Source organism: Hyperolius riggenbachi, chromosome 4 (assembly GCF_040937935.1).
Source record: "Hyperolius riggenbachi isolate aHypRig1 chromosome 4, aHypRig1.pri, whole genome shotgun sequence".
NCBI lineage: Eukaryota > Metazoa > Chordata > Amphibia > Anura > Hyperoliidae > Hyperolius > Hyperolius riggenbachi.
The window spans coordinates 397307125-397322476 of NC_090649.1; the positions used below are offsets into that span (position 1 = coordinate 397307125).

The 15352-nt window shown below is 43.9% G+C and overlaps 1 protein-coding gene across 2 annotated transcripts in view; it reads right to left on the reverse strand.

The window, feature by feature from the left end:
* ABHD12 (abhydrolase domain containing 12, lysophospholipase) overlaps nt 1-15352 on the reverse strand; it is a 1393598-nt gene that overhangs the window by 1219287 nt on the left and 158959 nt on the right. For both annotated transcript variants that reach the window (XM_068232243.1, XM_068232242.1), the window contains exons 7-9: nt 9901-10030; nt 7511-7548; nt 4189-4268 (exon numbers count right to left, since the gene is read on the reverse strand). In XM_068232243.1, coding sequence (XP_068088344.1) covers nt 4189-4268; nt 7511-7548; nt 9901-10030 — 248 coding nt within the window. The remainder of the gene's footprint in view (nt 1-4188; nt 4269-7510; nt 7549-9900; nt 10031-15352) is intronic.

Genomic DNA, 15352 nt, shown 5'->3' on the forward strand with positions numbered 1-15352 from the left:
CTCTCCTCCCCCCGCCTCTCTCTCCTTCTCTTATGGCCAGCCGGAGGGGACACGCGTGTCCCCGAGAGTCGTTCCTCGCGGCAGGAGAGCAGAGCGGGGAGGCTGCAGACATTGCTTCTGCCAGCACCCGCTCTGCAAGAACGGCAGGATTCCCCTGCCGCGACGAACGACTCTGGAGGGGACACGCGTGTCCCTGCCCGGCTGCCCATAGGAGAGCGAGAGAGGCGGGGGGAGGAGGAGAGAGAGGCGGGGGGGAGGAGAGAGAGGCAGAGAAAAAGCCGGGCGGCTTAATTTCATTGAATAAAGTAAGATGTGATACATTTGCCCGCTGCGCTGCGGCCACAACATAACATTAACCTTACAGGAATTGTTGCATTTCTCACATTGGCCGCAGCGCAGCGGCCAGTTCGCACATTGGCCGGCCAGGACCCGAAGTGGCCGGCCACTTCTAGTTCTGGCCAAACTTCGGATTCTGGCCGTAACATATATACAAACAACACAAACCAAAATAGAGCTATAAATCTATGCATACTGAATGCATAGAGCATGTAAGCAATTGCGTCTCCAATGGGCTATAAAAACCACTATTGTATATGAGAAAAGAAGCCCAGTATCAAGACCATAATAATATAGGATCATGACTCATATCTCAAAACAATGAAAAACTTTATTAGGGGACTTATCCAAATGACACAACAAATAATTACAACAATGTTAAAACCCCTGTCCTAATCCTAAGGTAATAGGAAATCTCTATAGCAGCATAAAGTGACACAGTGTCTAATATGAACAATAAATGTTGCGCCCAAATTGATATATGCACTCATACATCATGAATGCCTACCACATGCATCCAATATATGTGAATACAAAAATTCTATACAACAACAACACTCAAAGTACAAAACGTAATAAATATTGGGAGGTGAATAACATACACCAGTAAAATTGAATCTGATGTGCTAAAAAGTGCTATAAGGTGCAAAGGCTGCTGGTGATAACACATACAGAGATCGTGCAGAAATTGGTACAAAATAGTTTATCAGCGCATACAAACAAAAGTGCTAGTGCTTACCAATGGTGGTGAGAAGCTGCATGTAGAGAGACCGGGGGGGAGCGCCTTGCGCGTTCGCAGCGTGCGGCTGCTTCTATGGAGGCATTATTATTATTATCTATATTATTATGGTCTTGATACTGGGCTTCTTTTCTCATATACAATTATGTTTATATATACACACACTTTGGTGAACGGGAACATGCGTTCACCAAACATGTGAACGGTGGAGTGCTCGTTCATGTGTCTGGATTGTGTTAGTGAGGCTGAAACTGGACACATGTAAATGTCCAGTTAAGATAAGATGCAGATTTCAATACACTGCATCTGGATCAGGTTAACATTGCCTGAGGACAGTTCACAATTAGGCGTATCAATTGCTCATTAAGTTACAGGGAAATTTGGCAGCAGTCTCTCTAACCCTCCCTACAGATGAAGACAGGTGAACTGACCATCCATGTGTGTTTGTGTAACACTGTCTGCACCCAGTGACATCTCATTCAATTTTCAGCTCAGCTGAGCAGCAGGTCATATTCTATGAAAGCTCCCCACAGCACCAGGGAACAATGCAATCAATCAAACAAAATCTGTGGCAGCTAACTTTTTGCAGAAGATGACAGTTTGATGTCTGTACAGTCATCCAACAGCTGATTACTTCAGCATAAAGGAAAGTTTCTTGTAGGATGGTAAGGTGTCCCATGCGAGGGGAGCGTCTCCTGCCCGCATGGGACGCCGCACCGCCGATTCCACTTAGTCACAGACCTGTAAAAGGGCACTGCCATGTCAGCCACGCAGGTCGGCAGGTCTGGATGACTGAGCTGTCACTGCTTGGGTCCGTGCTTGCCCTTTCACTGTTTATCCATGCACCGTCTGGGACCTTGGGACTGACGACACACCGTGAGAGCTCAAGAAGCCCCCTTCAGCATGCTGTGCTTGCAGGAGAGGCCACTTCCTATCATCGCTAATCGCTTTAACAGCTCATTTGACAACTTATAGATGCTATCTCTGCACTGTAACCAATGCATGAATGCGATGCTCAAACTATAGTTACAATGCAAGTGGACAGCAATAGCAATATTTTCCATTCTGCTGTTCTGGCTTTTTAGTTGCATATTTTTTCCGCCCTATGTTAATTAATAACATCAAATGTCCTTATTAGTGTAAACCATAAAAGATTGAGTTTGATTGAAGGGTAACAAAGCAAGCAACGAGCACTATACAGACACGTCATTCGGGTATACCTGAGAGGCATGTGCCATTTCTATGGGGTGGGGGGACTTTGCAATCCTAACTGGAATGTTTTTAAGCGGGCGGATAGGCAAGTGCGGAAATGTTAATCTTTTCCGCACAGGCATTGGGCATTCCAGGTCGCTAAGGGATCTTGTGGGACACCTGTGCACATGTCTACAGTGTGTATGATGCCTGACTTGTGTCATTTCAGACATTGATGGAGGAGGTACACATCCAGCAGACGACTATACATTTTCATGCTATACTGCATAAAGCGATTGTCTGCACAGGGTCCTGTATTCAATTATTCTGTGCTTAATTACATTTTTTTAAAAACAAATATGTGCTTGCAGTCCACAGAGTCTGGGACTGAAGTAGTAAAGCAGGGTCTATTACACCATAGGCCAATCATTTTAGGATGTTCTGGAATCTCTCCAGAAACTGCTTGTGGAATATCTTGGATCTTCCTGACAATATATGGGCGGAGCTTGACATTCTTGAAAAAAAATATTTAATTGTTTTATTTTAAGGTTTTTTCACAGAGGAACATAGAATACGATGTAAAACGTCTTCCCAATGGCTAGAGTGGATGGCTGAAAAATGTATAATTTGGGGAGTAGCAGGATTTTTGAGACTGAAATGAATAACTATTTAAGTTAGGGCTGGTTCAGATGGACGTTTGGAGGCGTCGTGTTCGTTGGCGTCGCATTCGTGGGCTTTCAGCAGCGTTCGTGTTGCGTTTGGATGCGGTCGCGTTTTTTCTTCCCCTAGGGGGACATTAGCCGTCGCGGTTAACCGCCCCTGGAAGCTACATGTAGCTTCCAGGGGCTCCTTGAACGCCAGGGAAAAATCAGGACCCGAACGCTACGTTCGTGTAAGCGCGCTTGAAAGCTTGGTACAAACGCTCCGATTCACTTGAATGGGAGCGTTTAACACCAAGCCCCGAACGCTGGCTGTAAACGCTCTGCAAGTGTCCGTCTGAACCAGCCCTTACACAGTCCTGTTTGGTTCATTTCAGTACTTGGGTGTCATTTCAAGACTAATTGGAGTTCTGCTGAATAAATATGTTCAGATATTTGAACTTTGCGGGCGTCCCTGATCAGTAAAAGCACATTCATACAGACTTTTGCAATTAAAAGATGGGCTATCTGTGGTCTGTCTATCATGTGTACAAAGGTCCCCGAATGCCTTTTGTTGCTACTCCAACAACCTGCCAATGTATCACTATTTCAGGCATCTGTATTGTGGTTCCCTGGAGTGACCATCAGTGTGATGCATCCTGCTTTTTTCTCCCCAATTACTCTCCATAGATCAGAACATGCTGCTCAAAAAGGTTGAATGTACACAGAATACTGGACAGCCATCATCAAAAAGGAACTACAGAAGTGTTCTGTATAATCTAGAAATGCACCCATAGCTTGAGATACCTGGAATTTGTATCCAGTACTTTAAAGTGTACCTGTGAGAAAACAAAGCTAAAAATAGATACTTACTTCAGTAGAGGGAAGCCTCAGGATAGTCCAGATGCTTTCCCCATGCTCCTACATTCTACCGATCCAGTGCTGGGACCCTCTGAACATATTCAACAAGAGTTCATTTGTTTGCACAGCTACGCTCTCATGCATGTATGAGCGTGGCCTGCAAGATAGCACGGAGCAGCTCATGCATGGCTTTTCCTCTGTGCACAAGCAGCTCCATGCTACTGTGCATGCATGGCCCGTCATTGCACATTCATGAAGAGGAGGAACCTGGTGAGCATTGGTGGGGAGGAGACGGAATTATAGAGGTCTCTGGATCATCCAGAGGCTTACATCTACTGATGTATGTAATGTTAGCATTTTGTTTTCTCACAAGTGTATTAGTTTGCTTATCAGTAACAGTATTAATACAAATTTGGTACTTGCAATTGAAAAAGGATGACTTTTTGCCTCTTCACGAATATTCGTAAAAGGTGACTCAAGAATAAGTGAATCAGGGGGTGTTTCTAAGGAAATGAAAAAATAATAAAACACTTGGTCAAAGATAGGCGTTATTGTATAGGAAGAGAGGATTATTTTTTCACTAAATAGACAGTTAGGGTAACTATACAAAACAATGAGGAGTTGGTGGACAGGTTTTTAGTTGTATGCTCATGACAGACTGTGCTCTTGAGATGTATCTAAGCACACCCTTAGAAAATATAAGGGTACAGACCACCATTTGCAAGTGAAAGATTTGTATTCAAAATTGTCATGTATGCAAAAAACGCACTATGCAAAGTGCTATGTACAGTAACAAATGTAATAAAATAAATGTAATAAACGCAGCAAAGGTAACAGACACAGGCCCATATGCAATTCACATTTTCTCCTGAGTTTTTTTTTAGCACTTTGCAATGGAAAAAGTACCCAAAAGGAGGTGAAAAAAAAAGTACTATCACAATTATTTTGAGTATTGGTTTGCTTTCTGGTGGTTTAAAAGTCACCTTATTGCCAAGTTTGAAAATATCATCTAGGAGGAAACTCAGGTGAAAAGTTGAATTGCATATGGCCCACAGTGTTTACAATCGGGGAAAAATACAAGTCAATTTGCCTGTTTGGAAACAAAACACTGTGAAAGAACCAGGCAAGCACTCAAAATATGAAAGGCGGTGTCTGCTGCTCACAGACAGAGCTATAGTAGCATGCAGAGCTCTTAATGCAGTATGTATATGGAGGAGAAACAAATGCAACAGACAAGTTACCCCCAATCACAGGTACAGAGAGTGGGGCCAAATTGACTTGCATTTCCCCTGACTAAACATTGGGTATCATTCATAAACAGGCTGTCGGTAGTGCGGGAAAACACCGTTCTTCTCCGCAACCGGTAATTAAGACTTCTGGGTGGCCATTCATAAAGAAGTCTGCCTGTTGCGGAAGAAGTGCGGAGGTTTTCTGGAGGAAGCTGGCGGTAGCGTGGCGGTAGGCATGCGGAAACTTAAAAGCTGCCCGATTCCCTCCCTGCGCTGCTCTGTCTGATGCTGCTTGGGAGGTCCCTCCCATTCATTTATATGTATTCCGCCCGCCTATCGCTACTGTCGAGCAAGCGGTATTTTCCTTCCGGATACCGCTTGCTCTAATCTTTATGAATGGATGTGTTTGTTACTTTTTCTAGATTAATCTAGAAAAACTCCGCACAAGGCGGAAATGTATCGCTCTGTCACTTTTTCATGCGGAAAGAGCCTTTATGAATGGGGCTTATGCTGAGTGGTCGGGAAAGTCACCGGTGTTAAGCATTTCCGCATGCGGGAATGCTTTATGAATGATAGCCATTGTCTGTTACTTTTGCTGATTTTATTACATTTGTTACTTTATTACAGTTGTTACTGTACATGGCAGTTTGCATACTGCATTTTTACATACATAATTATAAATACACATCTATTTTGCCTGCAAACAATGGTCTGTATCCATTTTTTCTAGGGGTGTACATAGATTCTATACATCTCTTGAGCTTGGTGTTCAAGGAGGATGGTTCTTTCAACATATAGCACCCCTATTGTTTAAATACACTGATTGTTAAGAAATTGCACTATCACTATCAACTAATGGTGTGCACACCTTATCTGAGTATAGACTGTGGTCTTTAGTCTTTATTGCTTAAAAGGAAGTAAATATGGCAGCCTCAATATACCTCTCACTACAGTTTTCCTTTAAAGCATTTTGGGCCTAAATGAAACACTAGCATTCCCCCATAGAGAAAACGCAGAGCAGCACGCAGTGGAAACCACTTACAAAAAGCTCCAAGTGCCAGTTATCTTCACTTCCTGAACCTGCCGGTTGCCTTACTGCTCTGTACAGTTCCTGATGCATACTTGTGAGCCATTGTGGGGCATGTGACACATTTGGAGACGTTTTATGATGCAGCAGAGCAGCAGGCAGTTTTAGAATTGAAGAGGACTGGTGCCTGGAGCTTTTGTAAGTGGTTTCTGCCATCCAGAAGTGGGTTGGCACCTCCTGAAAATAATGTTATGAAGCTTTTATTAAAAGATAGCTCTTTAATTCAAAAATTCTTTAAATTTAATTAAAAGGACAAGTAAGGCTGCTGTCTGGCGACAGCCCTGCTGTTTCAGGTGAGTAACAGCCTTTCTTCAGTCCAAGCAGTCCCTCAATGAGACCAATACTGAATCCACCTTATATATGCATCAGATCCATAAGGGAGGCCAATGGAGAGGCTGGACATACCTCCCTGAGAAAAGTGCACCTGATGGGAAAGTGCAAGGAGTGACCAGAGGCCAATAGAGGAGAAGAGCAGCATTTCAAAGCCATGCAGTAGAACAAATGGGCTGGAGTAAATCACGCCCCTAAACATAAGCAAATAGCGTCACCACATAGCAACAACAGGGACATCTATAATAATATGTCCAAAAAACCCAAAGTGCCCAGGTGTAAAACACAGAGCTGCCCCTTCCAATGACCTGCCGTCCCCACCCGTCAAGAAGCCCCAGGGAATAATACCAAAAAGCAGGAGGCGCCCAATCAGACACCCGCCACTCCGTCCTGCAGGCTCAGCCAGCCAATAGAACAGAGACCACTAACAACCACACCTCCTAACGCAGGCAGCGGTTAACAAAAGAGCATGTTACCGGGGAATTCTGTAAACAGCGGCGAATGCGACAACCAATCAATAGTGTGTCGGGCGGCAGTACCCACATACATAAAATAATGTGTGATGGTACAACCAATAATGTGCATCATCCGGCGCCTTAGCTAGGTAACAACGCAGCCAATCTGGCACACCAACCGACGTCATGGTAGAGCACTCCTATAGCTATAACATACAATAGATGGCAGGTGAATGCTTGAATACGCAATAAGTGCTGAAGCATAAACCTCCCAAAGCATAGAAAGCCGCAGATCTGATCTGACTCACTTCTGGACGACTGCATTTGCTGTCCGAGAGGTATTCAAAGACAGGCAGGATCTGGGCACTCTTTTTCATTGTTTTGACCATTTCATGGGTTCCAATCACCTTTTCTGGTAAGTGGTTACTGCTGCGCGCTGCTCTGCACAGTGGAGGAAAAGCCCCATAGCCCCCCCTTGTATGGTTGAGTTCTGGATAACCGGAACTTTGCTGTATACAACATAGCCTGACCTTCCCCTACCATACATTTTATAACTACCATGACTATGTATCTATTTATTATAGATCTTACACACATACAAGACCAAAATAATTAAAAATTACATGATTATATAAAGTGCTCACCTCTTTCACAGAGCCTCCTCACCAAATTTGTGGCAACCCTGTTAAGTCACAAAACATAAGCATTGAGAAGCCATACTGTAGCTTATAGTGTACTGTACAAGATAGCTACTGGTTATAAACAACACTTAAAGAGAACCCGAGGTGGGTTTGAAGAATATTATCTGCATACAGAGGCTGGATCTGCCTATACAGTCCAGCCTCTGTTGCTATCCCAAACCCCCCTAAGGTCCCCCTGCACTCTGCAATCCCTCATAAATCACAGCCACGCTGCTGACAAACAGCTTGTCAGAGCTGGCTGTGTTTATCTCTATAGTGTCAGTCTGCTGCTCTCCCCGCCTCCTGCAGAACTCCAGTCCCCGCCTGCATCCCTTCCCTCCCTGTTGATTGGAGGGAAGTGACGGGGGCAGGGACTGGAGCTATGCAGGAGGCGGGGGAGCAGCTGAGACTGACACTACAGATGTAAACACAGCCTCACAGCATGGCTGTGATTTATGAGGGATTGCAGAGTGCAGGTGGACCTTAGTGGGGTTTGGGATAGCAACAGAGGCTGGGCTGAATAGGCAGATCCAACCTCTGTATGCAGATAACATTCTTTAAACACACCTCGGGTTCTCTTTAATACATCTCAGGTTTATTCACATTGATAAGTTGGGATATGGCACATCAAATGATCTGTATTGTTCTAACCAGTGATGGCTGCGGCCCATAGGACACTACGGCATCACCTGTGTGGACTGCAATGGAGACTGGACATAGGTTTTAATACAAAGCCTGCATGTAGCGAGTTAGAATAATGCAATCAGTTACAATGCAGTACTGTGAACAGGCCCACAGAATTGTATGAGCAGTGAGATGGCATGCAGAATTATTCTGCAACACAACTGATCAATGTGAACAGGGGCATAGGGTCCTCAAAGGATACCTGACCTGAGACAAATATACCTTAGGTAAGCATAAAGGTATGTTATGCTCCACATGCCTATGAGTGTTGTCCATTTGTCTCCTCACTCCCCCTGATCCCCACGGTCATAATCTAACTTTTGTATCAAATTTTCTGACAGGAAGAGGCAGGCTAGCTGCAATGCAATAATGCCACAGCTTTTGTATGGAATAGAAACAGATAAGTTAGGTAACCTTTTCTGTGTATAAATACATCTATCTGAACGCTAATAATTAATGTGCTCAAGAATCTTGAATAAATGGCACGTCTGAAAACAACTTTTATCAGAATGCAATACTGGCACCTTAGAAAACACTTCATCTCTGCTGTGTGATAAATATAAAACACTAGTTTCGCTTGATTCATGAAAAAAAATCAGTCACGCAAAACAAAAATGTGCGTTTGTAAACAAGGCTCAAGTCTCTCTTGAACACATAAAGGAGGTAAACAATAGAAAGAATTAGGGAAGTGGTGGCGATGCAACAAAAGGGGGCAAAACAAAAACACTGGTATGGTAATTAAATGTTTATTCTAAATGGAAATGACACTTTTGTTATAAACTTGCCATATGAGTGTTGTTCCAGTTTTTGAATTTAAATGTCATCTAAAATTATTTTTCCATTTCAGTCTGCAGACCATGACAGCCAGTGGTGAACAAGTGCTGTTTACCACTGGCCACGAGTGCCTTTAAATGCAGCCGAATGGCAGCCTCTGTAACCTCATGTGTGTCATTTTGCACGCGGCGGCACCAAGTGGCATTAGAAACGTCATGTCTGAGCACGGCATGGAAAGGGGGTGCCTCTTTCATACAGGAATTCACCACCTGTGCGCTGCTCCTGTGCACTGAAGAGGCACCCCCTCCATGCCGAGCTCAGACGTGATGTTTCTACTGCCACTTGGTGCCACCGCGGGCCAAATGACACACGTGGGGTTACAAACGCTGGCAATCGGCTGCATTTAAACTGCATCCAAAATGCGCTCTTGGCTGGAAATCTCAACTGCCCAACAAGTGTGCAGTTCAGCCTCCCGTGTGTAAAAGACCAACTGCTTCCTTTAGCCCAGCATCAAAAGGGGTGGAAAATGGGGACACAGCAACAAAACACATTTTGAAACTTGTTTTCACACTTTTTGATGAGGTGCTTCTCGGCTGCCCACATTACAGAGGGCTTACCCAGCAATTGGGACAAAAAGTGAGCAACAACCTCCATAACTCAAATCCACAAATGAAAAAAATAGTATGTCCATTGTTCTAGTACTTACCCACACTAACCAGTGAAGTGAAGACAAAATACGTGTCTAGAATTAGCATGATAGACAGTCTCTCACTAGGTTCATGCAAAGTGGCAAAGGGAGGGGCTGTTACCAGGGAACGCCCACTTCTCCACTGTGTTACGGAAGTCCAAAACAGTTTTACAACCCATTAATGGAAACATTTCTATTGTTATTTTACCCTGTTCCCAAAGAGTGTCCCCAGATGTAGACTGGATTGTCCCCACTTCTGGCCTTTATCCAGTCAAAGACATGAAGAGCATCGTAGGTCATACCAGTCTCAGAAGGAGTGCCAACCGAATCTCCCCATCCTGAAAAATAAAAGACAAAAAGAACAGCGATCAAGAGATGAAAACTTCATAAAATAAGCTATACAAAACTTCTGAAATGAAGTTCTACATTAAAACACAAGTGAGTGAGTAAAGGAGAGAGAGTGAAACAAAAACTACAAATACCTTTGCACTCATAATTAGCAGTAATGTGGCTTGATCTTTTTTCACACCAACATGCCAGGATTTTTGCATCATATCGTTTCAATAAAACAGCACGTCTTTCTTGTACAGAATAAAACACTCAAGTTTATACTTTTCTTAGCGTCTCACACTTGGCAACTAACAGACAAGTTTCATGAGCTATTCAGCTTGTTTTTAGGCTTACGGAAAGTCCAGGCAAATAAAAGCTAACTTTATGTACCTTGGCAGGACCTGACTAAGAATCTGCTGCAATTTGCAGTGGTTATAAGGCAGGTACATACAGTACATACTGATTACTATTTGACAACTATTGCAAACAAAATTGTACAATTTTAAATACATACAGAGTGAAATGCACAATAAATTACTTGTTTTCCCTATTTTTTTATTTGCTGTCACTTACAGTAAGCAGTGAAAAATCGGACAGGTTTTGTAATCAGTTATTTCTTTATTTACAAAAGCTTTTACTGAACTCAGATGCTCAGTCAACTGCCAAAATATCATACAAACGAGTGGGGAAGCTGGCTGACATCTTCCTATAATTCCTTTCCAGGGAGTGCTTTACTAATACGGAGAATATCCTATAAGGAGATGGACTGGTCCAAAATCTGTCAGCTTTTTACTGCCTACTATAAGTGACAGCAACATAGGAAAAAAAATGTATGGTGCATTTTATTCTAGGAGAAATGTACATTTTATATGTATGCATTTAAACTTTTACAATTTTTCACGGGCCCATTCACACCTGAGCGGGAATCGCACGATTCCCGCTCGCGGCAAACCGCTAGCGGTTCTGCAAGAACCGCTACACATTGTAGCCAGTGGCCGTGTTCTCACTGCCGCGGTTGCGGTTAGCGATAACCGCAACCGCGTTGCATGCAGCGGTTTGCCGGCGACGAGCGTTCCGCGATTTGCGATCGTGATTAGCGTGCATAGCACGCTAATCGCGATCGCTCCAAAACCGCCGCAGTGTCCAGTGATTTTTCCGCGCTAATCGCGGGAAAATCACTCCCGCAGAACGCCGGCGGTAATCGCCGGCGTTCTGCGATTGTAAGTGTGAATGGGCCCTTAAGGTCATCCTACACTAGAAGACATTTGAGTACATCAGTTGTTAGATTTGATACAAAAAAAATCCAGTCTTATGAACATTTCTTTTTAAATGGATGGGCTTTTTAGTAGCTGCCTGGCAGTCCAGTTCATTGAACATTCATCATGAAAATAAAGGCGGTAGTGGTACCCAATCTATGGTTTTATAGCTTTGTAATGCACAGAGTAGTACAAAGCCAGCAGGAAAAACTCTAATGTGGAAGTGAGAATGGTGTTCACAGATTAAAGATCCATGTGAGGCTAATATTCACAATTTTGCTGAACTATTAGTGAAGAGAGGACACTCACATAGCAGGATACAATGAAAATTATTAAGAATACTACCATAAAATAATTTAATTTTAGCCTGGCAATGTGGAAGGCAATTGTATTTCTTCTAGGCCTTATTAGCATATCGATGAGTACCTGGTGAAGGATTACAGTAGTGTGAATGTTAATTGCTCCTGTTAAGTGCGGCTGTAGTCCTGTGTCAATTATATAAAGGACAACTAGTGAGAAGACTATGAAGGCTGCCATATTTATTTCCTTTTAAACAATACCAGTTACCTGGCAACCCTGATGATCTATTTGGCTGCAGTAGTGTCTGAATAACACCAGAAACAAGCATGAAGCCAATCTTATCAGACCTGACAATGTCAGAAACACCTGATCTGCTGCATGCTTGTTCAGGGTCTCTGGCTAAAAGTATTAGAAGCAGAGGATCAGCAGGGCTGCCAGGCAACTAGTATTGCTTAAAAGGAAATAAATATGGCAGCCTCCATATCCCTCTCGCTTCAGTTGTCCTTTAAATCAATGTCTGCTATTAGAATTACCACGTTTAGGTGATTTGTTCAGCAATGCCAGTGCCTAAAGATTAAAGGACTGAAGCATGGAGATACTCTGCAGAAAAAATATCCCAGAGAAGACAGTGAACTAGACAGTAAAGCAAATGGCTGAGTAATGCGCCCGCCTCCCATGCAAATCATTTATAAATAGAGCCTCTGCAGCAGCACATGGGAAGAGCCATACATCAGAGACCTTGGAGGAGTAATAACAGGGAAGGTTTGCAGAGCAGGACTGCTGGATTAATAGCTCTCTTGATACTCCCAGCAAAGCTCTTATTATGATGCTAATGTAACGCACCCACACTGTGGTCTTTATTTCACAGAAGATTCTCTCTGACTACACAGCTATGTCGCCATCTAAGAAACTCTCATAAGCTGCAGAAGAACGGCTGATGCTAAGAGGCGGACATAGGGCTTACCACATAGCCAATAAAAGATCAAACAATATGGAATTGAGGCCAATAAAGAATACGTTTAGAAAAACTGAAACCACTACAGGTAAATAAGATGATCCTAACGGATTTCACAATAATGCATTTGTTATAGCTGTGGCCATGGAAATTTTACACGTGGGCAGCACGGTGGTGTAGTGGATGGCACTCTCGCCTTGTAGCGCTGGGTCCCCGGTTCGAATCCCAGCGAGAGGGCATTATCTACACAGAGTTTGGAGGAAACCCACACAGACATGGGGAGAACATACAGACACTTGGGTTTCCTCCCACATCCACAAAAACATACAGATAAGTTAAGTGGCTTCCCCTAAATTGGCCATAGATTGTGATACATACACTAAGCAAAACATACATATGACTATGGTAAGGATTAGACTGTGAGCCCCTCTGAGATATAGGGCTTGATTCACTAAGACAAATAGCATGCCTTATCCGAGTTAACACTCCTTATCCGAGATAACACACTTTATAAACGTTAACACGCCTTATCAGAGTAGCATAACGGGCACTAAAATACCGCAGGGGCTCAGGGTAGGGCGAGTGGAGCTCTCCTCATTGCCAATTAGCAGGCATAAGTTCTTAGCGCTCGCTATGCTACTCTGATAAAGGCGTGTTAACTTTGATAAGGCTTGTTATCTCTGATAAGCAGTGTTAACTCGGATAAGGCATGCTATTTGTCTTAATGAATCAAGCCCATAGTGTGGTAGCGAACATCAAATTTTTGGGCCGCAAACACAAATGTACTGCAAATGTTCACGAATCAGCAGTTTGCGGCGGGCTCCATAGACTTTAATGGGCAGGAGAACTTCAAAGCTTTCAGGGCATCTCTGCAGTCACAATTTCTTTAAAAAAGGTGAAAAAAGTGTGCCAAAACCTGGACAGTGGCATAGCAGAATCAACTGCAAAATAGTCACACAAAAACACGTACTTTGGGCAAACGTGCTTTTAATGGTTGTTTTTTAAAATGTAATGGCCTCCGACTTTAGCGGTTACAAGCAAAGGCCCCATATGTGCTAGAAACACTAAATGTGCAGGGTATGCTAAGGAGGACAGTGGTAACAAGAGGAACATTTTCAAAAAGACCTTGTAGTTTTTGAGAAAATCGATGTTAAAGTTGGAGAAAAAAAAAGACTATTTTTAAATGCAGTAAATTGCCAGATTATGTATTAATATGAACATAAATGTATTTTTTTATTTGTTCAGAGTGTGTGTGGAGGGGGAAGATGTGGGGTCCGCTCTTTTGAGCCTCTTTAACCCCTTGTTCCCCATGCAAAGACCCCACATCCATGCAAAGCGGCCCCCCCCCCCCCACCCACCATGCAAAGTGCACAGCAAAGCACCCAGCAAAGCCCCCCCCCCCCAGACCATGTAAAGTGCACAGCAAAGCACCCCCAGCCATGCAAAGCACCCTGCAAAGACCCCCCCATCCATGCAAAGCCGCCCCCCCCCACCACCATGCAAAGTGCACAGCTAAGACCCCCCAGCCATGCAAAGCACCCTGCAAAGACCTCCCAGCCATGCAAACCCGCCCCCCCCCCCACACCACCCCCATGCAAAGTGCACAGCTAAGACCCCCCAGCCATGCAAAGCCCCCCCCCCCCCCGACCATGCAAAGTGCACACCAAAGCACCCACAGCCATGCACAGCCCCCCAGCAAAGACCCCCCACTATGCAAAGCCCCCAGCAAAGTACCCCCAGCAATGCAAAGCCCCCAGCAAAGCACCCCCAGCCATGCATCCCCCCTCATCTGTGACTAATCACCACTGTAATTTGATCTCTCCCCCTGTCACCTGACTGCCACAGCAGAGCAGCTAATTTAAAAGCACATGATGTTAACAATGTGTCTGCTCCCAAGAAAGCAGGATGTAGACACACTGCAGATGTACTGCAGGATTTGCATCAGCTGTAACTAAGAAATGCTTTTATTTAAAAAGATTATTATGCTGTTGTGTGTATTTCAGAGCAGAGAGGAAGTTCCCAGTGCCATTCATGGTGCTAGACAGGGCCCAGGATGTTCTGAGATTTCTGCGTTTTGGACTTTAGCCGACTGACTTTGGCCGTTTCTAGAACTGGCCGGCCAATGTCAGAAATTCCCAGCATTTTGGACTTTGGCCGACGTCAAATCGGCCAGTTCTGGAAACGGCCGGCCAATTCTAGAATTGGCCGATTTCTGGTTTTGGCCGTAACATATATACTAAATAACATCTATGCTGTAAGAATAAAGCCTGATGTGTAGCTTTATTCTTACAGCATAGATGTTATTTAGTCACTAATAGAGATGGTCAATGAGATGGAAATAATTCTGCGTTGATGCTGATTTATGCAAATGTATGCACTCTCTTTGCTCATGAAATCAAATAATTTGATATGTTGTTAAAATTTGGTTTGGTGACTATGAATTAAAGGGTACCTGAGAAGGATGCGCAAGTGTAGTACGCTCCCGGCGGTGGAGTGTGTGCATGCGCACTACGCCAGACTGGCTCAAGTACCTGGACTTATAGCAAAAGATCCAGGTGGCGGAGGAGGACAACGAGGGACTGATTAGCCTGAAGGGAGCTGGAGGAAGCCCCAGGTATGTATAAAACTAACTTAAAGTAAACCTGAGACAGATGAAATTAAACAGTAGTACTATACTCTACATATGCACTCACCACAGAGCTGCAGGGAATCCACTGAGAATGTTGTGCACTTTGAACATAGAGATGTTGTCTATCACCCATAAACCTGGTTCAGATTGTACCTGCAGAGTGTGTGATAGAGGAAGAATCTCCTCATTC